We start from the raw sequence: 23,995 nt of genomic DNA, 5'->3' as shown, positions 1-23,995 counted from the left end.
TCCCTTTTTTTGTTTATTTTTAGGGATAGTAACTCACCATTAAATCTGTTTTTTAATGATCTTGAATGGCTAAGATTAAATAATAAATTCAACATTTTCTGACAAACCTAAACCGTTCAACTTTATTAAAAATAAATCAAAGTTTTGGACGACGTCTTAACAATCACCAAATCTTCTGAAAATTTGTGGAAGTGATCTACTCATATAGTCTTACAAATTGAATGGTAGAGATGTGATTTTGTGATCGGGAAGTTCGTTAAATACCTTATCCTTATAAATAAACAAAAAAATGGATCCCTCATTGGAAGAGTCCTGATATATATATGTTGCTTGACTTCGGACTGTATTGACTTCATGTGAGTAATCCAATAGATGATTATCGCATAAAATACGATCGATCATATACGAAGCGAACCAAACTAACTGCAGGTTTTGAGACGAAAAATAAAACAGTAAATACATTTAGTAGACTTCAAAATTTTGCTATATAAGAAAACTACATAACTTCATAGTCAATAGAAATTAGAGTTTTGGATTTGTCACACCATCCAACATTATTAACAACATACGCGGTGATCAACCCAATTACCAAAGGCCAAAATCTCATTATCATGTGATTTTTACTGGCAAACAATATTTGACCTGAAAAGCAAACTGATTGAAGGCCGGCAACGATATGCTGCTGGCTAGTTCACAAAAGCAAACATTTCTTATTTACACATAAACATCAAAATTATAACATATATATGGATGGATTAAGATCTGAAATTCTGAATCATATACATAAGTAACCAAGGCAATGATCTTAATTCATTTCCAATAATTATGATTAGACCGGTAATGCAGCTAGCTAGCCAGGAACTATAAAATGCAGCACAATTTGCACACAAATTGTTATACGAGTTTTTTGTGTTTAGAAATCTGATCGAATCGCTCCCACTCAAGTTGGTTCCCCCATTCTTATCACAATGGACTCCATAGAGTGAGTGAGTCATTCAGAAACCCATCGAACTAAGTTAGCTGTAAACATCGTTTAAGGGTTTAAAATACAATGAAGTAAACTTAATAAATCAGAAGCTCATGGCGACCACCATAGTCAAAGATACAGCTTTCTTCTTTTCTTATTCCCTGCAAAATCGAAAGTGATCGATCCCCCAGTTGCTTTTAACTCATCCATATTTCTTTACTTACTTTTCAAACACTAAAAAGTTCAAATCGTTCAAAGCTTTATAGAATGGGAAATGCAGAAACCCTCCCACATATCCTTTTCTGCAAAGTATAGTATATGATGGATGATACGTCCCTGTTTAGAAGTAGGAATGCAGTTCTTTGATTATATCCGTTCAATGTGCTACGCTATGATGGATCACCTATTCCTATAATATTCTCTTCTCATGTTTTCCCTGTTTTATACTCTCAAAATCGTCGCTTTAACGTCCCACAATCATCTTCTTCTGTTTAATAATAGCACAAGATATTGCAACACTGTGCTTTTTGGATAATAATATTCTTGTTATTTATCACATCAAAATGACATAGAAAATAGCCTCGATCGGTCTTCTTCTATGTCTCTCCTTCCGACTATTTATGTTTTAATTATGCTGTGGCCTAATTAGTTAGATGTGGAAATATATGATCATGTATAGTGTAATACTGACTTCCCCTACAAACTGGTCACATCATGAACTGCATCAAATAATACGCAATCAGCAATATTCTGGTATGAAATTATCATTGATTGTGATATCTATAGGCCCTCTAAATGATTGCGTGTTTAGAACACAAATAATAGACTCCACTTAATTAATAAAAAAGAGCACTCTTCAACCAAAAAGAGGAAAGAAAGAAGGAGCTAGTAATATATAACAAAATGTACGAACCCTAACCTTCTAAAGTGAATCAAGGCCATGTTTATTGAACTTTTTGGCCCTAAGCTTTCTCCAACTTTCTGAAAACATGATCTTTCCCCTCTTTTGATTCGTCCCTTTTCTTAACTTTTTCATTTGTCTAAATATTGCACAGCCTCCCCAATTCTCTTCTTAGTTTAGTCGACTTTAGAGTATGGGCCTTCGATCTCTCACTTTTTCATTTGCTAAGAAGTTCAAAGATGAATCCATTCACGTTGGAAAATAATCAAGGATAATTCATAGTTTCCTTACTACTGAAGATCATGAAAAAGGTTGTGAAGAATTGAGAAATTAATCAAAATACAGTGTTTTTTCGTCCGTAGAAAAAACAATTAAAGATACAATTAGTGAATACGAGACATGTAACATTACTTGCATATTTTTTATACTGTGATGCATAATCAAAATTGATACGCTGATATTTTCACCGTCAAAGTATGTACTTATTTTCACTGATATTTTCATTTTTTATAGGGTGCGGCTATTTCCACCCCACTAAATGCTCAGTTCACCCCACGTCTAATTTTTTACCTTTAAAATTTCAATTCTGCCATTAAAATTTTGTGAAAATCTAGTTTTTATTTTCTTTCTTTTAACTTACAATTACAAAAATGATAATATTTCATCAATATAATTGACGCATACCTCCATTCTTCTCAAACCACATCCTATATTCTCCTCGATCTCTTTCTTGAGTTTTTTTCTTTACGATTATGAATATTATATATATATATGAAATACTACGTTTGAAACCATAAATAAAATAAAAATAAGAACTAACAATCTCATATATCACACTGTATAACCACCATGTTGAAGATTGAAGTGATTCTCAAATCTGATTTGAAAAATGTAGAGATTTGTTTTTTGTTTTTTTTTCTAATGTAAAGATGTAGATAATTGATGTTGTTTAGATTTTATTTTAATATTATATTTTCACAAAAATTCTTGATTGTGGGGTTAGTATTGGAATATTTAGTTTAAAATTGAAATATGGGGTGAAGAAAGCATTTGATGGGGTGGCAATAGCTGCACCCTTTTTATATCATTGAAATAAAACACACTCCATATATGGTATCGTTCAATAAGTCTCACTTGCATTATTCATGTCTTGATTTGCTTATCTCTAGTAGTCCTACTCCTATCAATGATGTGTTTGTATCATGGAAAATAATCTATTTCACACCCTTTGCGAAATGATAGTGGCCGGGTAGAATAGAAATGTTTTACGCTCACGGAGAGAAATGCATCACGTAGCATACAAATAATATCAGAAGCTGGATCCAAAGGGGCTCTAGTATCGAAGCAATAGACCATGAAATGAAATGCTTGCAGGATATGGAGGAAAAAGAGAGTGGGGATGGAAGCTTGAAGACGAAAACGGAGGCAATAAGCCAAAAACAAGTAGGTAATTAGCTAGGGCAAACTAAGTGATGAGGAACATGATATTCATGCTTGCTACATAGGACTATATAATACGACATATATGACCCCTGCGCATTTGTATTATTGTACTCAAAGTGACAAGGTTGGAATCTTCATACTCTCAAACAAAAACATAAAGAGGCTTTTAGTGGAGGCAGCACTGGTCGTTCTTTGCTAAAATCCAAACTATTCTCTGTTCCTTGTTCATAGTGCAGATTTGCAGAAACTAGTATTTTCAAAATGATTGAGATCATTTCGACCAAAATAATCACTATATGTCTCTGCAAAGTTGTGCATAGTTTAGTCCGGATCCAGAGAAAAGATCGATCTTGCACCTATAATGGTGAGTATGTCCTTATGAGTAGTGGTGTGCAATTGATCAGCGTGGCCGTGGTGCATGTCGACAGACCAGTGTCTTTCACCATTACAAATGTTGAGCCGGTAAAATTCAGGGTCATCATTTCAAATTCAGGGTTGATAGTATATGTAGATCCGAACGTTAAAAATAATTCTCTTCTGTTAGATTTACAATCAAGAGGTCGAGTGTGAATCTCTTGTTCAGTTATTGACTAATTAATTCAGCTATTGACCAGTTAGTGACTGGATAAACATAACTCACTTGATATACAATGGATCTCACTTTTTGTATACTCATTTGTTTCACGGTTTCACAACATCAATTGGCTGCTAGAACCATTCAATTGCAACAACAAAAATATTGTTGGAAGAGTAATGAGTTCCTCCAAACAAGATTGAAATCAAGTGGGATATCGATGGGAAGATAGGGTTTTACTTATTTTACCACATCTTATCCGAGTGATCGAGATCGAAAGCACAATATCATGAGTAGTGTTCTGGTACAATGTGCTAGCTAGTTATTATGCTCCCGTTTTTTAGTAGAAATCAGAAAGATTCCAAGCAGAGGGAAAGATCGAGGAGCCAGTTGAATCCCATAAGCATATATAAACAAAATAAACTCAATTATTATCCAGATCTGGGATTCATAATCAACTCTTAACTAGCTTTGTCACCTTACATGATCAAGCTAGCTTAATAAAGGACTAACAATCACGAGAAGGCCAGGACCACTACAGCACTACTAATTAACCTAATCTTTTCGTTTGCTTTTGGTTTGGTTTAGACCAGTAAGCAGCTAGCTAAATAAGTAATTGTGATTATATTGTGGATAACGATGGAGTTTGTTGAAATTGGCCAGTTTGATTGATCTGGTGTCTCTCTCCAATGAGCTAGCAAAGCTTAGCTTCATCTGCACGATGATGCATGTAAATTTCAAACTGAACTGTTCCCTTCGGGGGGTCTATATCTCTTCCCCACTTGTGTAAATCTATGTAAATTAACCAACGATGTAGTTCCTTTCTGCATTGTTAATTACAGGCCGGTGAACTTTTTTGATTCTTTCTCTGGCATTTATCCTTGTTAATTTAACTTATCAATCAAAAATATTCCCACGATCTGGTTTCCTTGTTGTTAAGACTTAAGATGTGTACGTGTACAGATCATTGTTAATCTTATTTAGTATTTTAGTAATTATGCTTGACCGTAATGTTTTTTCCGATTAAAGAAATAAGTACAGAACTTACAACACAAAACCTCTTTCGAACTGATCCAAATGAAACGTTAGGGACAACTTAATTGTACACACTTGTAAATTAAGTTTCAAGTCATTATAGTACGATTAGTTTTTCACATACTCGAAAAATTCATGTGGATTAAATTGTTTACCGAGTAGCAAAACTTGTCAAATCTAGCTAGTGTTCAAACAAAGCGACATTCTCAATTTCTCACCAGTACTCTAGCAGTAGTGGAAGAGTTGTACAGTAATTCTCTAGGACTCTCGAACGTTGCATTTTACTACGTACATTGTCTTTCTAGGTTAATTTTCTCTTTCAGTGATCAATTGAACATTTGGATGGTGATCGACATGTTATTTTTTCATCCAACTAGTTTTGGTCTTACTAAATTAAAGTAATGTGCAATTCTGTACCAATATGATATGCTATTCTATCAGATATGACTCGTTTGAACACATTTGACTGGCCAAAACAGATATTATTTCAAACAGTAAAAGATTTCACTCTATCTCCAACAATTCAACTATATTATGAATGAAGGCTATATTGATCCTATATTCTATGCATGAAATGACTTGATCGATCAGTGAGACATATATGCCGTTTGTATCTTAGTAGTACGAAGCTTTTTCCGGTGAGACATATAGTATCCTAAAACAAACATATAGTATATTTCTACCACAATTTCTTTGAACCTGACCAGAGGAGGACAAGAAGTCCTTTCACAAATCCTTGAACCTCTCATACATACATATTTATCGGATCAATAATATCCATCCAGAAAATTCCATACGATTGAAATGACAACAGCTGTAGGCCTTCGTATTATTCATACAGAAGTCTGAAAGCATCCCATGCAAAAGCGTACGTTGCCTTCTTCCTTCGTCTCAGTTTCCACCTCTGTCGTTATATATACACACCCAGATTCGATCACTGTCATTTTACCTTCTCAGCTGAGCTTGCTAGCTTCACAGCAACCCCCAACGTCTTCATATCAAAGCCAAGATCCAAAACAATGTGGCAAACGATGCCAAGGAGATCGAAAATGACCTGGGACATATGGATCTTGTCCTTTCTCCATCGATCTTAATATCCTCATCATCACGATGATGCTCATTGGTTATTCAGGTATCGTTTTGACATTAGGCCGGGTAGTATAAACACATGCGTTAAATTAAGCATGCTTCAATTCCCACTTCGTTATCGTTGATTATCGTCGCTTTCCGGTGTTTCATATCAACGTCGAATCCTATATTCTATGAAAAGATCGGTAACGGTGGAAACGGTTTGGGATCAAAATTATTCTTATGCAAGTCATTTTCGAGTGAGTGAATGATCGACGGCAAATGGAGAATGTGAATAGCAACTTTGTTTCCAATCGATTTGTGACTTACAGACGTGATTAGTTAAATAACACATCAAGCTAGTGTGATATGTTCCAACATACAGGTAGCTTAAGGAGATTATCAAGAACATAATTTAAGTCATTAATTGTTTTCTTCGTGTTGAATTTAACAAATAATCACCTTAAATGTTTGATCAACTACGAATCTACTCAATATACTTTGTTAGTTATCGTTTAATTATCGAATATATCTTTAGATCATCTCATATATGTAGCAATCAAAAATATACTGAGACAACTCATATGATAAGACTAATCACACAACAATATCGACAAGTTCAATCTATTGTTTGTCATTGTTGGTTTAGATAATCCGAAAGTTCACATAATTGATCCGAAAAAGTACTAACCAAGTGGGAGAGACTCACATCCGGTAACGCATCCGTTTTGGTCATAATATTAATGGCAATGGCTTCACTTTCGTCATCCCCAGTTGCAGTACTACTCCACAGCTGTAAAGAAATTCCTTTCTTCCAATCTAATTAACGCGTTGCTTAATTATCAACACCCTCTGCATATAAATCCCGTTGCCAAATTGATTGCACACCTCCTCTATCTCATACTCTTATTACTTTATATCCATACACTTTTGTGACATATATACAATATCAAAACATTAATTGCACATAATTATCCTTAAGAATTTGAAAACGGCAGTCAGATTTCTACAGCTTTCAACTGCTAATACCATTAAAGAAAAAATTTCAGGGTGAAACATTACGGAAGTGGTTTATATATTAATTAACTTTTCCAAAAATGTATTTGTTGAGTGAGCTTGACAGAGGCTAACTGTAACGTTAATTTGATTTATTAAGTTGGATATGACTGTTAAGTAGTGCTTCCGGCTAATTTTACATGTGACACCAAAATCTGATAATTTCATTGCACATATTGTTTGAATTACGCCATACCACATTTGGTGTATCAGAGCGATTTAGTGTTCATGAAAATGAATGTTAATGAAGTTTTAAATCAAGCAATTTAGCCCAGAAAAGATAAAAGTCCAAATGGAGATCTGAATTTAGAGAACAAATTAATTTTTTTGTTTTCTCAAAACCATCTAGGGCCAAAATTGTAACACAACCCCATAAATGGTTGCCTGGTACAACAACTTAAAAGATAAAAAAAATTACCCTCCGGTGGTAATTCACCGAAACTCCTCTAAACCTCTACCTAATCACATCCCCAGATTTGATTACACCATATTTACACAACCCCTCTCCTACGAAACTCCCAAACTACCCCTCCCTACTCCGGTATTGCACTCAACATTGCGGAGAACTTACTCCCCCTCCTAGCTCCGCCGCCGCTCCGGCGAGACTTGACCTCCTCGCCGGAAAAAGTCACCGGAGAAACGGAATTTTTCCTGTAGGCGCATTTCTCGCCGCCGCTCTTCATGAGAGCGGAGCTGGCTTTGACGGCCAATGCGGCCATCTCCTCGGCCTGTAAGGGATGCTTGAGCCAGCTCATCGGCAAAGCGAAGTAGAGCTGCCCCGGGTGGAGCTCGTCGTCGTCGTTGACGGCGGAAATGACGTCGTCGAAGTCCATCTCGTCGGCGTTGCATATAAAGCAAGCCGGGTGCTTCTGGAGGACGTAGGAAACCCGGACGGGGTAGGAGTACTCTTGAAGCTTGCCGTCCGGTAGGATCAGCTTGGCGGTGGCCACTTGGGTGGAGCCGGTGGAGCTGCAGATTCCCATCTTGGGTCGGGTCGGATTTGTGTCCTTGAAAATGGGTCGGAGTTGGAATTTGGAGAGAAGGTGAGGAAGGTCGAGATCGGAGCACGGAGAGGTGTGGAGGAGATATGAGGGGGTATAAATAGAGAGAGAGGAGAGTGGTGGTGGCTCGTAATTTGAACCAGGTGCCACGTCCGATTTGTCGTTTAGCTAAGCAATGTGGGCAGGGCCAGGCTGGAGGTTGGTGGTGACAGGTTGTATAATTTTTATTTTAAAGAGTGTGTTTCCCGTATTTGGCCCTGAATAGTGGTGATATTGCGAGGGGAGGGACTAAATACTTTTTACTGTGGAGGAGGGGAAATGGTGATATTGCAAGGTAAATTGTACGTGGTGGTAATTTGGTAAATGGTGGTGAGATATTTGTTGGGTACTGATTTTGATTGAGAGGAAGTGGGATATTTGTTAGGTGCTTTTTGTGATTGAGAGGACAATGAGATATTTGTTGGTTCTTTTTCTGACTGTGAGTCTTGAATTTTATCCGGATCAAGAACAAGGCAAGCTGTAAAGTTAAATTCAAGTAAGTTTAAATTTAAAAGTAGTGGATGTGTTCGTTGCGTATTAAGTAAATACACGTAAGTGTGATTGTTAAATTTTGGATAAAAACAGCGTTGCAAAGATGACCGGAGATTAGAGGCGACTTATCTTAAGCACAACTGAGGAAGACTTGTGGTAGAAATCTTGATGTTACGAAAATAGACAAGTTTTGAGGGTCTATTATTTTGAGTAGGTATAGGTAATTTTGACGAGAAGAAAATGTCAAGGTAAACAGGTCGTCACGGATCCAATGGGATGGTGATACATCTTTTAGACGATGCCAATGCCCACTACTACTACTTGGGTTGAAAGTTGTTGCCCCTCAAGACTAAGACTAGTGAGGTGAGGTGCATGCATAGTGAGAAGGACAATAAGTGATCTGTTGTGTTGGGAAGTAGAAGTGCACCTCACTCTTTCACATAGTGAGAAGGACAATTAGTGATCTGTTGGGAAGTAGAAGAAGTGGGTATGGTGTTGTTACTTTTATGCAAGTGTAGTGATGTCAAAAGTGATGTACAAAGGGAAAACTTGTATCCCAAAAATGGAAGAAAGATTTTCACCACCTAAGCGTGATGTGATCAAGTGATGGTGTACCAATAAATGTGTGCATATATAAGCCTTTGGCTTGGCCTAGAGTCCTCACAAAAATATTTTGTTTTGAACATCAATGGGGAATTTGAATCCTTCAAAAATGTTGAGAGGTTGGGTGGTAATTCCGTGTTGAAGGTGAAAATTTTGACCAATTTAGAGTCAAGAGTCTAAGACATTTATGTGTGATCAATCATATGATACTTGTGAAGTTGAAACCTTTTCTTTACATAAGTTTTTTGATTTACAAAGGAAAAAGGAAAATAGACGACAATTTCTTCGAAGACAAATACAAGAGGAGGTATCATAAAATAAAAGCGACTTATAGTGTAGGGTTTGCAAACAAGAGAGAAACGTGACCTTGTGAAACTTGATTCGATGTACAAACTCTGTTTGTGTTGATGATTGTCTGCCTTTTATCAATTTTGAATATATAGTATACATAGGTACAATTTCTTACATCCTTTTGAAGAATTTTCTTACATCCGTTTCGAAGAAACTAGAATGTTAATATGAAATATTAAAAAAAAAAAAATAGAAATGGAGTGATGCTAAATGTGAAACAAAACCACCTCTTCACTTGGATTTGCAAAACATCCCCTATTATGTTGGTTTTGGGTACCCATAGAATTCATTCCTTAAGAATGTTGAACCTATTCCTTTGCCTTGAAGGAACTTTTAGATCTTTCACATAATGGAGCTGATCGATGCTATGCTAGTAGTATTCTTCCCTTTTCTCTCTTCCAAGATTCCTACCTTTCCTATACTTTTCGTAACTTGTGGATTCCACTAATAACACAAGACAAACAAACCATCATTGTTATTCCTATATATTCCGAAAGACAAAAAGGACTTCTCCTTAAAAATTTTACCTGCACATATTGAAGCATGAATTTTAACAAGTTGGCTGTGAAGAGATAATTTAGACACTCCTTTGTTCTCGTGAGATGGAGTTAAACTATGGCACATTGGCACATAACCTCTCAAAGCTACCAATGACAACCACGTACAATAATCATTAGTTAATCACATTAAGTCATTAAGAAAGTGTAATTAGAATCAAAATTAAACTGATTTGAGCTCTAGCACTTGATAGTAAAACCGGAAGGAGAAGTTAACTGATCATAACAATAACAAAATTTTACAAAGAAGTAATAGTTTCCTCTCCCATTATAGAAGGGTGAAATTGGATGTCGATCGCAGTGAATAAATTTTGGTAATAATGGTCACATTTTAATTGCTCACATTGCCTATATACCAATTCAGCAACACCATGTTTCACATGGAGTAGGTGAGTGAGACACCACTGATCCATGGACAAACTAAGCAGGTGATCATTACTAGAGGGTCGGAAAACATTTTAACACGCGTACGAGATCTACAATTCTAGATAGATCAGTGAATTATAGCCATAACTGGCATGCATGTTTATTATGCAAAAAATCGAGGGTAGATGAATCCAGCAAGATTCAAACTCCAGAAAGGGCCAAGAAGAATGACTGAAAACGAATGGGAAACTAGGGAAAACGTGGCATGGTGTGGGGAGTACATGGTGCTTCGCTGCAATGCATGATGAGTGGCACGTGGAATGAGCAACAAGAAGAAGATCGATGAGGCAGCCAGAAGACTAATAAGCACTCAAACCCTTCAATCAGAGAGAGAGAGAGAGAGAGAGAGAGAGAGAGAGAGAGAGAGCTGAGAGTCTGCTGGTGTGAGCCCTGAGTCTGCTGCTATCTGCATGCTCCATGTATCCCGGCGCTGCTTGCTTATTTTAAACACTATGAATAAGCTGACATCGAGCTTCCTTCCAAACTCGGCCGCCCTTTTCTACAATGCCTTGCCAAATTGCCCTTACGCTACTCCAACGCCATCATAAACTAGCTTCCCTCCTTCTGTTTTGCATTTACAGAAAAATACGAAGTGCAGTTAGTATGTGTATATCTATATACTGATAAGAGGAGGGATGCATGTCCTCTTGTCCTGCTCTCCCAGTACTTTGTTCTTGAGCATTTTAAAATCGTTTCTTTGTCTTCTCTGTCTTAAACTTCGAGCTTATGTGTCTCTCATGCAATGTTATCGATCTAACACTCATATACTACGAAATATATGGTTTGACGTGTTATACATGTTATCATCGTTTGATGAAATCCATACCTCCATCTCAATTGAAAATATCACAGAACACCAAAACTATGATATCGAGTACATCGTTCATAAGTAAATCAGGTTAATTTAACCTCAGTTAAAACAAATCGAGTCATTTACTATAAGAAAAGATGTTATTTACAACAGAATTAAAGAGTTGGTAACAACAGAACCTAGCTTGGCAAATTGTTTATATACTCGGATATATAAACAAGTTATATTTTCACAGGACGCTGCAGAATTCAGATAAGAAGGGTTGTTCAGGGAAGAGAAGGGAGATCGGGATTGAGTTTCTTATCATAATGACACACGATTCGTTGTCACTGTAATCCCACATACACCAACAACACAACAGGATTAGCTCAACTTGATCATATACTAAAGCAAAACCCCAGTTGAATTTTTTGTCCATTTTTGCCATGCATGTTATCCTCAATTAAATTGTCACATATTACAAAGAGAGAGACAGATAGACACAGAGACAGAGTAAGAGTAGAGGGAGGAATCACCAATTATGGATCATGCAACTATAAAAAAGAATTGAAATGAATAATTCTGCAGAAAATGTCTCCAAAGGCTTAAACTCCCGACAGTTCTACACAGGCAACGGAGTTCGTGGAATGTGATGCTGGTTTCTTAATCGCTTCGTTATGTTCTTGATTATAGAACAAGAGAAAGCTACTCCTACTTGCCCTCCTTGTATATTATGCTTAAGTTTTATTTAATATATCTAGATTCTAAACTCCATGCTTTGTCAGAAAGATTTGTAAACTAATCCTGCTTTGTTAAATTATATATGAAGGAACTTTTTAATTATTGACATGTCCCATATCGACCATTTTTCCCTATACTTCTTTCCTTGAAGCTTCTTCGTCTCTCCCCCATTGCCCACCAAAATCTAAAAGACACTACTCATGCATGTAGGTGCAGCAATCATGGTGTTTTTGACAGAAATGTCTACCACCAATGGCCGCCTTCCTCTGTAGATTTTCAAAGATTATTTCTCATTTGCAGCAATTGTTTTAGAATGAGTTTTTATGTTCTTTTCACACTAGTACCAGCCAGAGGCTAGCTCCCTTCTATTGGCATGGGCTTTGTCTTCTCTTGGACTAGGCTTAGTTACATAGTGAAGGTTATACATCTTTCTCCAAAGAACAAAGAACTTAATGGAAGATTTTTGGTTATGTAATATCCAGGACTAGCATTTATGAAAAATTTGATGCATGAATGGGTACTGATATGATATTAATTTCTTTGATTTCTGGGTAGGACTTTCTTCTTCTTTGCTAAATGAATTGAGAATGAATCACACACATGTTGGCAACTCAAACCATGAACCCCACCAACCGGAAAAAGGCAAATCTACTCAATTATATATGAGATTATTAAGCTAGACAAAACCCTGGAAGAGAATCCGATCTAAGACTAAAACCATAGTTGTTAGATTTGAATAAAACTTTTAGAGGACAGACAAGGTATCCCTTTGAATCTTATTATGAATTTAGATGTTTGATGAATGTAGCTGGGCAGTGCCATTACCTTGAAACTTCGTCTTCCTCCAGTGCACTACTTTATCTATCTATGCAAGGTTGTCAAGGCCCTACCTCTTAGTCCCCTCAGATTTAGGAAGACTCTTCCATGGTCAAATTGGTTCTGCATAATGCCCATATTTTTGACACATACAAAGAATTTTTGTCTCCTCCTTGGTCTCAATAATGCAATTGATACCAATAAAAAAAACATGACAGAATGGGGGATATATAGGGTGTGCCTTATCCTTCTTGTTTTTCTGGTGCAAAGAGGCAGGTATTTGCTGTCAAAGATAACTCGTAGTTAATGCTGGCATATAATGCTTGTGTAGGATTGTACCTAAATGGATTTTGTTTCGGTTTTTAGTCTGCAGCAAAAGCATTCGAATAGTAAATTCCCAATGATCCAAAAGTTTCTCTAGACAATTCTATATACAACAAATAGAAGAGAAAGGACGAGGGAGTTACTCAACTAGTGTACTTTGGAAGTTTGGATCGGGTTGAACATGATGTATGAAAGTTTTAGAAGTTCCATTCGATCTTTATATATTACATTTCCTAGCTGCACTTTGATGTGAAGCTCAGAACGCCTGGAAATGAATATATGTTACTATTGTCCAGAACCAGAAAGTGATAGGCAAGAACAAAATGAATACATGGTATTTGCTCATAGAAAATTTCAAAGCACTCTTTATCTAAAATGGTATTTCAACAGATCATATTGGAAACAAGTTATCACCTGTAAGGCTATAAGGTTCTTGCTGCATCTTTACAGATTTAATGATTCTTCTCTAATATGTTTGTGTTCTGTTGCTCAAGCTCTGTTCTGTATAGATGAACACTCTTGGAAGGAAAAAACAGCTCATAGAAGAAAGATCTACTTTTTAAGCAACTGCCAAGTGCTTGATGATCATGTCATATATCTAACTCACACCTGGGGTAGGGTTCTGTGAAACTTTCAGTTTCATATTTTACAGTCGCAGCTTGCTTGGAACATTTACTGTATGCATCTGATAACTTTTGGAACTTTTGAGAGCTGTTATATAGTCTGTAATGCAGTGTTCTAACATGTTATAACAGATCAGCTAACGAATGAATTTTTCAACTCGAATTCTGAAAGCTTAGTTACTTTTTCAGAAATGTATGTGTTGTTCCTCCATGGTTTTGGTATACACATGAAAATAATTGCCTGCTTGTAAGTTGTAATCTGTTACATGAAAAAGTTTAAGATGTAAACAATTTTCAGGGTTTACCTTACTGATACAGCAGCACTACAGTTCCTCTATATCAAACAATGCAGTAGGATTGTACCTAAGAGACTTCAAATGATCAGTCAATTGATCGAGTATGGAGTATATACTGCTTGAAAGTGCATGTCTATTGTCATCAACCATAAACTCATAAACACAACCATCAATTTCAATGGAGCTCACAGCTCTATTCTTTATGACTCCACCGTCTTTTATTAGTTTCCTGATATTCTTGACATCTTCCCATCTGTGAGCTTCTCCAAATATGTTTGCAAGAAGCACGTAAAGCCCAGAACCATGTAGCTCCAACTCCAACAGCTGTTTCAAAATTAGCTTGGCTAAATCTACATTGCCGTGGATGCGACAAGCACCAAGCATAGCACCCCAAACAACAATATCAGGCTTCATTGGCATTCCTCTCATCAGCGTAATTGCTTCTTCTAAGCACCCACGTCTTCCCAGCAGATCAACCAAGCAAGCATAGTGCTCAATTTCAGGAGAAATTCTGTAAACAGACTTCATTCTTTCAAAGAAAAATCTCCCCAAGTCAAGAAGACCACTGTGACTACAAGCAGAAAGCAATCCAATGAAGGTGATCTCATCCGGCCAGATTCCACCTTCTTGCATCTGCTCGAATATCCTAATTGCTTCTGATCCATAACCGTGCAACGCAAGGGCGCTGATAATAATGTTCCATGATACTAAATTCTTTTCTGGTATCTGAGTAAAGATATCCATGGCAGTTCGAACAGCACCACATTTTGCATACATGTCTATAAGGGAGTTATAAAGAGTTACAGTGAGTGCTATATTGCTCTTGCTTATGTGATCATGGGCTTCCTTTCCAATGACCAAATCACCTACTTGACTACAGGCTGAGAGAATGAAAACCAGGGTAGCCTCATCAGGCGCCACGCCAGAATCGAGCATTTTCTGGAAGAGATCCAGAGCTTCCCTGCACTGGCCTTCTCGAACATAACAAGAAATCAGCGAATTCCAAGAAACAACATTTTTCAGCGGCATCTGATCGAAAAACTTCCCCGCAACATCAATGCACCCATGTTTAGCATACGCCCTAACCATCGACGTCCAAGAAACCACATTTTTGCAACCCATTTGATTGAAAACCATCTCAGCTGAAGCCAAATGCCCACACTTCCCATACATATCAAGCAAAGCATTTCTCAAAATATGATCTACCACCATCCCACTAACCACCACAAAATGATGCAAATATCTCCCCAAATCCAAATCACAACTCTGTGAACAAACCGAAAGCAAGTTAACCAATGTATACTTATCAGGCTCAACGCCGAAACCTCTCATCTCCCTAAACAACCCGAAAGCTTCCTTCCAACAACCAACTCCGGAATACCCACCGATCATCGAATTCCACGACACCAAACTCCTCTCAGACATTTCATCAAACACATTCCGAGCACAATGCACCAACCCACAAACACTATACACATTGATCAGCCCATTTTGCACACAAACTTGACACCCAATTCCGAGCTTAACAGCCTGGCATTGAACCGCCACGCCTTCCCAATACGCCGTTTTCGCTGCGCAAACCTTAAGAACAAAGGGCAGCGTAAACTCGTTAGGCGAAAGCCCGGAATTTATCATATGGTAATACAATGACATAGCTTTGAATGTGTCATTGCTATTTGAGTAACCTCTAATGAGACTATTGTACATATATTTGTTGGGTTCGTGGACTTGGTCGAACACGAGCTGAGCGTAACGGAGGTCTCCGGCGGCGGAGACGGAGCAGAAGGAGATGAGCTTTCCGACGGTGAGGTTTTCGGAGGTGAGGCGGTGGAGGATGATTTGGGCGTGGAGCTGTTTGAGGTGGGTCATGGAGGAGCATTGCTCTAGGAGGTGGTGAAGGGTTTGGTGAATTGGGGTCTTGAAATTGTGGGTGTGGAAAGAGTGAGAGGGAAAGAGGCGGGAAATAACGGTTGGATGCTTGAGGGGGAAGTACATGGCGGTTGGGGTTTTGGGTTTTGAAAGATGGTGTATATATGCGTACAACAGTTTTTGAATTTTGCTCAAACTATTTTTTTTCTTTCTTTTTAAATCGTTGTCGAGAGATGTTATATTGTTAAATTGTTAATTCGGATATATACATCAAACTGATTTGAGGAATAAAAACATTGGATATGAACGAGAGATTGTTATATTTCTTTTAAGACTGACTGATGAGATATATTATTGTTTGATATGAAGATAGAATGTTACCCGTAATAGAAAAATGGATTAGTTATAAAACACAACTTGAACTATGATGTTATTTTCATTTTCATACATAACTATCAAAAACTTGTATTTTCATACCCGATGTTTCATTTTGTTAGCATTTTGATACTCTGACCACTAATACCGTTAAATTTTGAGGGTATTTTTGTTATTTCAATAAATATATCATTTTTTTACATTTACTTTAACAAAATAATTTTATTTTTTGAGGTTATCAAATACAAATAAAACAATTTACTTTAGCAAAAATATTATAAAAAAAAACTCCAAAATTAAATATTTATTTTTGTAACAATAGTGATAAAAGTAGATAGTGGAAATTGTATCAAATTTTATATAAACATGTTTAATTTATTTTTGGTTAAATATACCATATTTATATAAAATATGATAAAATTTTCATTGATATTCTATATTTTCTCGATATAATTTATTTTAATTAAATTTATTTTGTTTTGCTTAATATGTAACTCCAAAAATATATATACATACAAGAGTTCTACTAACTTTTATTATTATTGTTGCAAAAATCCTCTCAAAAAAAAAAACTATTGTTGCAAAAATAAATATTTAATTTTAGAGTTTTTTTTTTGAATGTTTTTGCTAAAGTAAATTGTTTTATTTGTATTTGATAACCTCAAAAAATAAATTATTTTGTTAAAGTAAATGTAAAAAATGATATATTTATTGAAATGACGAAAATACTCTCAAAATTTAACGGTATTAGTTGTCAGGGTATCAAAATGCAAACGGAATGAAATTTCAGGTATGAAAATGTAAGTTTTTGATAGTTAGCTATGAAAATGAAAATAACATCATAGTTCGGGTGATGTTTTGTAATTAATCCTAGAAAAATACTAGAAACATGTCAACTTCATATGCTCTAACATATGAACACAATAGTTGACATTCATAACATAATGAACAACCTTAAAATAAACCTCAATTTGGTAAACCATGCTCACCATTTACGTCATGCTTTTTACCCAGGACTTCAGGTTTACTGGTATATATTTACAAGTTACTAGAAAAAAGAGAGAATTTTCCTCCTTTTTCCTGTTTAATAAGGTACAATTTTTCAATAGAGAAACCCAGCGAATGTTACTGCTTCCGATTTGTAACAAAAATCGCAGTATATGATAGGACTTTTTCTATAATCTTTTGCAGAGTTCATTTGCTGGATAGGACTCATCAGCCAGCGCTATAAAGAAGGAAGAAGCCAAAGATTGAACAGACAAGAACCCATAGAGAGAAACCAAGAAAGGAAAGCCATTGCTGCGGACAACTGATATCTAGTGCACAACTTTGCGGGGCAGTAGGATCGATCAGCATCATGGAGGAGCATTGTAGTACTAGCCGTTGAGCAGGCTGCAGCTAGCGAGAGATAAGATAAAGCCTGTAAAAATTGAGCATAGATAGAGTACATTTTAAACAAGTTGGGCAAAGAAAATTCTGAAGTTGTTCATGCAATGTGTAAATAAGAAGCCATACCAAGTCTCCTGCAATGAGGATTATAATTATTCTTGGCTGACGAGGTAAGCATCTAACAAAAACAAAGTAGGCATCCACTATCACTAAAGTCATGCCCCATGGAACTACCAAGCCCATTACTGTCACCAAATAACTGTAAAACCAACATGAACACTGGAAGTCACTAAGTTGATCAGTTCATACTTTGTAACATACTCGAAAATAACAGTTACACACTTACATGTATCTAAGATAATGATGTCTAAAAATTCAGAAGAATCAAGTTCAATCCTTCATCAAAGATGCTGCAAATGAATTTACATACTAGCCAAAGGTAAAAAAGAAACATTGTGTCCAGCTTTCTTAACCTAAAACTGCTAATCCTTGCCTGGAAGATTCTTTCAAAAGATGGCAATATATAACAGGTTCCAGAACCAACACCAATACATATCATTAGTAAGATATTAGGAACAAAATTCTCAAATAGTGGATCAATGACATCAGAATTTTATGACATACCCTTATCCAAAACATGCAAAATGGAAGTCAACTATGAACAGTTGAAACGACATGAATTTAGAATACCAAATTTAGAGATTGCTAATTCTTTTCCTTTGGGACAAAGCTCAGGTTACAATTTAGAATACCAAATTTAGTATAGCTACAGAAACAATTCAATCCCCAAAGCTTAGCTGTTAGCAGAATGATATAGAGAATGTACAGTAATTAGGATATATCAAGCACAGGACATTATGACTTAGGAATGTGCATACTGCCAAGCATAAGATACAATAATTTTACTTTTGAAACAAAAAAGCCTCAGATATTTGGCTTCCAATTGTCGGTAGCAACAGAGTCTTATGTATACCAGCTGCACAAAAAGTCAAGTACCAAAATTTTCCCATCACTAAACTAATATATCAATGATTGAATTCTAATCTTCTGCTGTAGATATCTCTTAAACTAATCCAGTTCAATCTCCAAATGATCAATTACACAAAGTGATCAATACTCAATCTTTAATCCCCAAGAATCAGAATTCAGAAACAATGAACCAAAACCAATCTTTAAATCCCAACCAAATTTCGGAAAACAAAGACAAGGGTATTGAAGAACAAGATAGAATCATTTAAGGGTTGGACTGAATTCAACTAATAAGAACCAAACTGGGAGATAGAGTCTGAAACTTACCAGAAAGCTGTGTAGCTGTAGAACTCGACGTCCAGGCACATAAAGAGAAGAGAAGCGGTGGAGAATATGGTCTGGCCGAAACGCAGAGCCAAGCTGGCACTGGTGCCCAACGAGCCCGGCAGTTCGTCCATGGTTGTTGCATGCAGACTTTTCTCATGGCGATGCAGAATCAGTTGTTGGTCTTGGACACATGACACCACCAGAAAGGAGTTTGATTGTGAAATGATGAACGGAAATAAATGGGGGGATGTGGGAGTTTGGGAAAGTGAGGTTTCCACTAAAAATGGTAAGAATCGTTATGGTGATGCGTGTAAAATATAAGAGGAATTTTTGGGAGGAGAAAATAGAAATGGAAAGAAAGAAAGAAAAAAAGGTGAAAGGGACGTGGGGGGTAAGCAGGCTTGGGCGCTTGGCTTTGGCTTTGGCATCTTCTTCTTCCTGAGGTCAATAATGGTTGTGTTCTTCTCCGGCAAGGTATTAACAAATGCCAAGAATTTTAACGCACCGTGCTAAACCACTGAAACATGTTTTTTAACTGAATTTGAAGGGGACCCTTTTTCTTTTTCTATATGAACTTTGGTAATCAATCCCTTTGAAACCTATTGTGATGGAGTCAATAATGGAATTGGGAATTTGGGGAGGGAACAATAATTAATCACTAATCAGCATGAAGTGACCTTTAGATTATACAATGCATGAGAAGAAGAACTTGGTAGTATTATATTTTAGACTACAATAATGAAGGTATAACTTATAAGACAGGCATGTAGGGTTGTCCCTATCTCACACTAATTTAGATGTGTAGGTTTGCATCTATGTCATTTTAAATAGATCATTTACGTGGTCTAAAGAGGACGAAGATGTGATTAATTTCTCTAGTGAATCCTTAATATTTCTTTGTGAAATTACTTACCATGAAGGTGAAAATCATGTAGCAAATTGAACATGTCATGTACAAAATGAAGATTAATACAGTACTTTTTTAGCTGAAAACGTGATAATGACGAACTACTCCATCATAGTTTTTTCAATGAAAACACGTAATTCGTCAAATTAACCTAAGTTCGAACCAACATAAAGGTCAAACATGCTATTTATCGGTACGTATTGTTTGCACTTGGTACTCTATACCTTTATATTCGAAACGAAGAGTTGGTTACGAGATTTGCCTGGTTACCAAATCAAGAATAGAGCATTGTTTTCAAAAGCTTTGATCACAAGTTTTTATCAACTCAAATCTTTCTCAATGTTTCGCAAATCAAATCATTCTTCTTGATGTTATATTATAAAATTCAAATGAAAAACATGCTTATGTTTTTAAATTTGGACTAAGACTTGCACAAACATTGTTTGGTGCTTTGCATTTCAATAAGTTCTTGGGTTTCAAGGTCCAAGGCCTTACCAATATATTAACCTGGCAGGCTTTCCTAATTGCACTTTCATTTCTAGGCTTGTAGCTGATAGAGATGAGATTAATATGAATAGTATCTTTCAAACTGTTACCAGACAAAAGCATACGGTATTTTCATAGCCCTTTCATAAGCTTAGTGTCTTGACAAATAGCTAAAGAGACTAAATCTGTATGGATCACATTCAAATGGTACTCATTCCAAATATCGAATTTGTGTGGCTCACTCACAAAATGATACGACAAAGCAACTAGTCTACAGTGAAAGTAAGATAGATCATGAATGGATGAACCTCATTGGTCCTGGTTTTTCAAATAGATCTCAACCTAAATCCATGCATATCAAACCTTTTGTTGTTGGAACCATTTTGATAGTTTAGTACTAGTGCAAAAGAAAATTGTTCAAAAGCTTTTAGTTGTAGACTTTTTGGTGCTGAATTACAAGCAAACACTGTGATGAAGCAGATTAGCTTTGGAAGAATCGAATTAGGCGTTTGGATCATAATAATAGACCTGATAATATACAACAAGATAATGATCTCAGTGCTTTCCAACTTGGGTTACAAGAGAAGTTCAGCAACACCCTTTTGATTTATAGCAAAATCTGAAACCTCAGAATGAAAAGTAAATACATTAATTCATACACAGGGTGAATAATTCTAATCAAGCTGAGCATACCAGACCCCTTGGATTTTGACATCCTTTGGAACCTTGGCACCCAAATCAGTATCAGAAGGCTGAATACTCTCAAACACTCCAATCAACTCGCCGGTCTCCGGCTTGGTCTTGGTCACACTCAATGTGATCTTCCCTTTTGATGAAGCAGTATTCTTGGTGTTCTCCTTTGCAAGTTCCTCCTCATCTCCTCTTCCTCCAGCCGGAAGCGCAACGGCATTGTCATAACCGGTGGAGCCACCTCTGCCCTTTGGGTCCAAGAAAGAGGAGCCTCTGTATGAGGGTACCAAGAACTCTCCTGTGAAGTTGTCTGGCTTTCCAGACGCCACAAGTTGCTTGATGGTGAACAAGAAAGGCACACGCTCACCTCCGGGGAGCTGGACTGTTACAGCAGCGTAATCAATCCCATCTTTCTCCTCGAACTTGACAGTTCCATCGGGGGAGACCTCAAAAGGGCCCTCGATCTCATCAAGGGTGTAGGTTAGACGAGTCATGAGCTTGGTGTTTTGGAACTCTGGTGGGGCGTTCTTGCTCACACTCTCTGCCTTGACGGTGAAGGAAGTTGGCTCTAGGCAGAACTTCTTGGCTACGTACTTGCCTGGCTTGAAGGCAAAGGCTTCGGAGCCACCTTCAATGGTGGGGCATTGGTTGGCAGTTCCGGTTCCCTTCACTTCCATGTATGTCTTGCTCTGGATTTCGTCGAAGGTCAGCCTCTTTGGGGCTCCTTCTGCTCCTGCTCCCTACACAACAGTCATCCCCAACATTAATGTAACTCCATGTTAACACCATTAGTTGAAGTCACCACTAAGTACCAACAGATTTCATCAGACTTGGAATTGAACTAAGATCACAAGGATTCTAGCTCGAAAATGCCATTCGAATACTTAATTTGGAGCATTTACAAGTTATTCGGTAGATTCTCAATAAAAAAGAGTACTCATCAAACGATTATGCTCATATATACGGTCTAAATTGACACTAGGGTCCGTAACATAACATGTCAGATATCCGAGTAATAAGTACTATCATATGCTTCAATAGTTGTCATGAACCTAAGGATAATAATCGTATATAATATATGTGAAGAACTTGCAGCGTTCATCAACTGATCCAAGATACTCATAACTAATCACAACATGCAAATACATGCACAAAGTAGTAAGATTGAGCAGCATAAACTAGCTAGACATACCGAGACGACGAGGGCGGAAGTGGCAAGAGCAAAGCCAGCGATCTTGGTGGCATCCACACACTTGTGAGCAAACTCCTTAAGATCAGTCTGCAAAGAGCAAGTGAGCCTAGAAGAGGCAGCTGGTTCCAAACCAAAAGCCTTAGAAACATTAGAGGACCTCAACTGCAGGCTGGTCCTAGATGGCACACCCAACTTGGTGGGTTGCATAAGTGTAGCAGCTGCTTGCATTGAGGCTGCCATGGTTTTGGTTCACTTGTGTTTCACTTCTCTATGGTGATCTATCAGTGTATATTATCTGAGTTGGGGGTTTGATATGGATTATGGTGGTGACAATTATTTGATGGCTTTGGGGGATAAAGGATAGGATAAGGTGGGCTGTGATTGGTGGAATGGAGGTAAACCTTGTGTGCCAAGTGGCAAGTTTCATATTTGGGATAAAGATACTGGTGGTCAGAGATGAGCAGGCTCATTTCTTCTGCTTCCTACTCCACATATATATGGGTTGAATATCACTACATGAGTTCAGCATTTGACATCAAGCAGAGCAAGTGTAACTTGATATTCAGAAATAAGACAAATAACTACTTATAAATCATCAAAATCAAAAGGAAACGTGCTTCGAACCTGTAACCATACACTAGAATATAGAAAGAGAAAACAATAAGGAGGACCATATACGAAAAACAAAAAATTGGCCCATACAGGTCTCGAACCTGTGACCTTCGCGTTATTAGCACGACGCTCTAACCAGCTGAGCTAATAGGCCTTGATGATATTCTCTTGTATTTTACGTATTTGTTACATTAAAAAAATGGGACTATGCCCAGTATAAGCCAATAGCTGGAGAACTGGAGCATCTTAAACCCCCAAGCCTTTCTGGAGTTCAAGTGGTTTTGTTCTGTTCATCTGGTTAAGGATTTTGTCAGTCAAATTACAAGGAAATAACTTTATTTTTTCTTTTTCTTACAAAACGTATTGAACTTTTGATCAGTTGGTCTCAACTGGTTTATTGACTTATTCTCATCGCCAGGAAATTCGTAACATCAATGTATGTCACTTGTAGCCCAATTGTTCTATTATTCATTGTTTTAGGCCATTATGTTTCATATGATCATATCACAAGCAACTTCACATTCAATTTTATCATAACAAGAGCAAGTTACTCGACCTCTAGTCGAGTAGACATACCATCTGTTTTAGTTTAATCAGAGTTTATAGATTTCCTAGTCCACATGCCATCCGTTTTAGTTCAATCTCAGCGTTTATTTCTGAGATTACAGAAGAAACCCAATACTTCTGACAAGTTGAAGAACTTGGGACTGCACTTTCAATACAGATGACAAGGGCTCAATTTCTTGCTCAATGTTACATTTAAAACAAACTAGATTGAATACTTTGAGGAACCAGGCAACTCAGGATCCAAACAGAACTGATAAGACAAAAGCCTCAAAAGTGAGAGAGAACAGAGGTGAGCTCAAAAGTGCTTGAAACAAATCATCGGTGAACCCTCAATGTATTATAGTGTTATTACTTTTTTCATCATCGCTACATCATCTATCTCTCTCTCAAATTGAGAAACACAATGAACAAAAATTAAACGAAATACAATTTCTAAAGAGCAGTCATTCAGCATGAGTAGGAGGTTAATGTTCATCAGAAAACATCAGACTATAAAACAATCATCACCA

At 36.9% G+C, this 23,995-nt stretch overlaps 4 protein-coding genes and 1 non-coding gene across 6 annotated transcripts; all 5 read right to left on the bottom strand.

The window, feature by feature from the left end:
• Window positions 1–7,327: 7,327 nt before the first annotated feature.
• On the bottom strand, window positions 7,328–8,104 carry LOC101314471. Its single transcript, XM_004300530.1, has one exon. It carries the CDS (start codon window positions 8,025–8,027, stop codon window positions 7,578–7,580), a length of 450 nt encoding a protein of 149 aa, XP_004300578.1. The 5' UTR covers window positions 8,028–8,104; the 3' UTR covers window positions 7,328–7,577.
• A 6,026-nt stretch (window positions 8,105–14,130) lies between these two features.
• LOC101306642 (pentatricopeptide repeat-containing protein At2g22410, mitochondrial-like) lies at window positions 14,131–16,098 on the bottom strand. Its single transcript, XM_004301826.1, has one exon. The coding sequence runs from the start codon at window positions 16,096–16,098 to the stop codon at window positions 14,131–14,133; it is 1,968 nt and encodes a 655-aa protein (XP_004301874.1).
• Window positions 16,099–17,276: 1,178 nt separating this feature from the next.
• On the bottom strand, window positions 17,277–19,310 carry LOC101313990 (CASP-like protein At3g50810-like). 2 transcript variants are annotated; one of them, XM_004300528.1, is made up of 3 exons: window positions 19,033–19,310; window positions 17,863–17,995; window positions 17,277–17,767 (listed from the first exon to the last, which is right to left on the bottom strand). In XM_004300528.1, the coding sequence occupies exons 1-3, from the start codon at window positions 19,161–19,163 to the stop codon at window positions 17,573–17,575; spliced, it is 459 nt and encodes a 152-aa protein (XP_004300576.1). In that variant the 5' UTR covers window positions 19,164–19,310; the 3' UTR covers window positions 17,277–17,572. The 2 variants fall into 2 exon arrangements, with proteins under 2 accessions (XP_004300576.1, XP_004300577.1); XM_004300529.1 differs by having other exon boundaries at window positions 17,277–17,745.
• Window positions 19,311–20,913: 1,603 nt separating this feature from the next.
• On the bottom strand, window positions 20,914–22,613 carry LOC101313705 (oxygen-evolving enhancer protein 1, chloroplastic-like). The gene is made up of 2 exons (XM_004300527.1): window positions 22,308–22,613; window positions 20,914–21,855 (listed from the first exon to the last, which is right to left on the bottom strand). Exons 1-2 carry the CDS (start codon window positions 22,545–22,547, stop codon window positions 21,100–21,102), a joined length of 996 nt encoding a protein of 331 aa, XP_004300575.1. The 5' UTR covers window positions 22,548–22,613; the 3' UTR covers window positions 20,914–21,099.
• Window positions 22,614–22,999: 386 nt separating this feature from the next.
• Window positions 23,000–23,073, bottom strand: TRNAI-AAU. Its single transcript has one exon. It is a non-coding gene; the product is annotated as a tRNA-Ile (tRNA).
• Between the last annotated feature and the right edge of the window lie 922 nt (window positions 23,074–23,995).

This window comes from Fragaria vesca, linkage group LG5 (genome assembly GCF_000184155.1).
Source record: "Fragaria vesca subsp. vesca linkage group LG5, FraVesHawaii_1.0, whole genome shotgun sequence".
Taxonomy (NCBI): Eukaryota; Viridiplantae; Streptophyta; class Magnoliopsida; order Rosales; family Rosaceae; genus Fragaria; species Fragaria vesca.
This window is presented reverse-complemented; position numbering and strand designations above follow the sequence as displayed.

Excerpts from the sequence above, each read along its gene's own strand:
- LOC101313705 (XM_004300527.1), bottom strand. The coding sequence starts at position 22,547 with ATGGCAGCCTCAATGCAAGCAGCTGCTACACTTATGCAACCCACCAAG. Across the intron at positions 21,856-22,307 it reads CTTCCGCCCTCGTCGTCTCG|GGAGCAGGAGCAGAAGGAGC; the intron begins GTATGTCTAGCT and ends ACTGTTGTGTAG.
- LOC101314471 (XM_004300530.1), bottom strand. The coding sequence starts at position 8,027 with ATGGGAATCTGCAGCTCCACCGGCTCCACCCAAGTGGCCACCGCCAAG.
- LOC101306642 (XM_004301826.1), bottom strand. The coding sequence starts at position 16,098 with ATGTACTTCCCCCTCAAGCATCCAACCGTTATTTCCCGCCTCTTTCCC.
- LOC101313990 (XM_004300528.1), bottom strand. The coding sequence starts at position 19,163 with ATGGACGAACTGCCGGGCTCGTTGGGCACCAGTGCCAGCTTGGCTCTG. Across the intron at positions 17,996-19,032 it reads TACAGCTACACAGCTTTCTG|TTATTTGGTGACAGTAATGG; the intron begins GTAAGTTTCAGA and ends TTGGTTTTACAG. Across the intron at positions 17,768-17,862 it reads TCCTCATTGCAGGAGACTTG|GCTTTATCTTATCTCTCGCT; the intron begins GTATGGCTTCTT and ends CAATTTTTACAG.